Here is a 1342-nt window from a genome sequence, read left to right as displayed (position 1 = left end):
CCCGGCCCCTGGGCTGCTCCTGCTCAGCACCCTGGGGCAGAGCTGGATGGAGGGAGCTCTAGTCTATCCCTTTGCCTCACTTCTTTTGTTTTCTCCCTCCCCACCCCCAGAAAGGATTCGGCTTCAAGGGCAGCAAGTTCCACCGTGTGATCAAGGACTTCATGATCCAGGGAGGAGATTTCACCCGTGGAGATGGCACTGGAGGTAATTTGTCGCACACCAGCCCAGGGATCTGGGCACTGACTTGAAGCGAGACAGCAGCCACACTCCCAGCCCGCTGCCTGGCTACCCCTGGGGACCAGCGTGGAGCTGGATCACAGTGCCGCAGTGGGGACGAGTGGGCACACAGCTCATGGAGACCTGGCCTTGAAGCAGAGTTTGGTGCTGGGGAAGGGTGGGTGCAGCAAGGGCTGGCTGGTACCCATGTAACTGTGCCCTCCACGCCGGGAGGACCTGGAGCTCCTCACTTTGAGAATACTTTCCTCTGCAGCAGCTCATGACTCTGCTGGGCGTCCTGGCTGCCAGGACACATTTAGTCCAGTCACAGCAGAGTTCAAACCTTCCACCAGCACTTAGCAAACATGAGTAGAGTTCATAATACCAGCATCTGGGCTTGTAAGCTCTTATCTGACTTGCTCCTTGTCATGCTGCAGCTGAATGGGGTCAGGTCTGCTCTCACATGGCCTCCTGCTCCGCTCCCTTGAGGGAGCAATCTCTCCTACCCAGCTCGTGGGATGCTTTTAGCTCATGGTTCCTTGCAGCCCTGCAGTGCTGGTAGTTAGTCCCCCCTCTAGATGTGCTCATCTACCCCACCCAGCCTGCAGAGAGAGCTGCCATCGTCGCCCCTACCCTGACATATTTCCATGAGAGCAACATGGCCTTTTTTTCTCCTCCCCCTTAGGAAAAAGTATCTATGGGGATCGCTTCCCTGATGAGAATTTCAAGCTGAAGCACTACGGCCCTGGCTGGGTGAGCATGGCCAATGCCGGCAAGGACACCAACGGTTCCCAGTTCTTCATCACCACGGTGAAGACCCCATGGCTGGACGGCAAGCATGTGGTGTTCGGCAAAGTGCTGGAGGGCATGGTAAGGGGGTGCTGGGTGGTAAGGGGGTGATCGATTCCCGGGGGGAGAGTGGGACCGGGCAGATGCACTGTGGAGAATGGGCTGGGACGGGGATTGCACTGAGCCGGCTCTGCCCGTGCCCAGCATTGCCCCACTCTCAGGCCTCTGCTTTCCCCAGGATGTCGTGAGGAAGGTGGAGAGCACTAAGACAGACAGCCGGGACAAGCCCCTGAAGGATGTCGCTATTGCCGACTGCGGCGCCCACGAGGGCGAGAGG

General features: G+C 58.4%; 1 protein-coding gene across 1 annotated transcript; it reads left to right on the top strand.

The window, feature by feature from the left end:
• Positions 1-113: 113 nt before the first annotated feature.
• LOC104617599 (peptidyl-prolyl cis-trans isomerase B) lies at positions 114-1334 on the top strand (the record flags this gene model as incomplete). Its single annotated transcript, XM_010282957.1, has 3 exons — positions 114-204; positions 902-1086; positions 1244-1334. Coding segments are annotated over exons 1-3 (319 nt in total), but the record flags the coding sequence as incomplete, so codon positions are not given.
• Between the last annotated feature and the right edge of the window lie 8 nt (positions 1335-1342).

The sequence above is a fragment of the Phaethon lepturus genome, unplaced genomic scaffold, assembly GCF_000687285.1.
Source record: "Phaethon lepturus isolate BGI_N335 unplaced genomic scaffold, ASM68728v1 scaffold31132, whole genome shotgun sequence".
NCBI classification, from domain to species: domain Eukaryota; kingdom Metazoa; phylum Chordata; class Aves; order Phaethontiformes; family Phaethontidae; genus Phaethon; species Phaethon lepturus.
The sequence above is the reverse complement of the archived record's forward strand: the minus strand, read 5'-3'. Positions and strand labels throughout refer to the sequence as shown.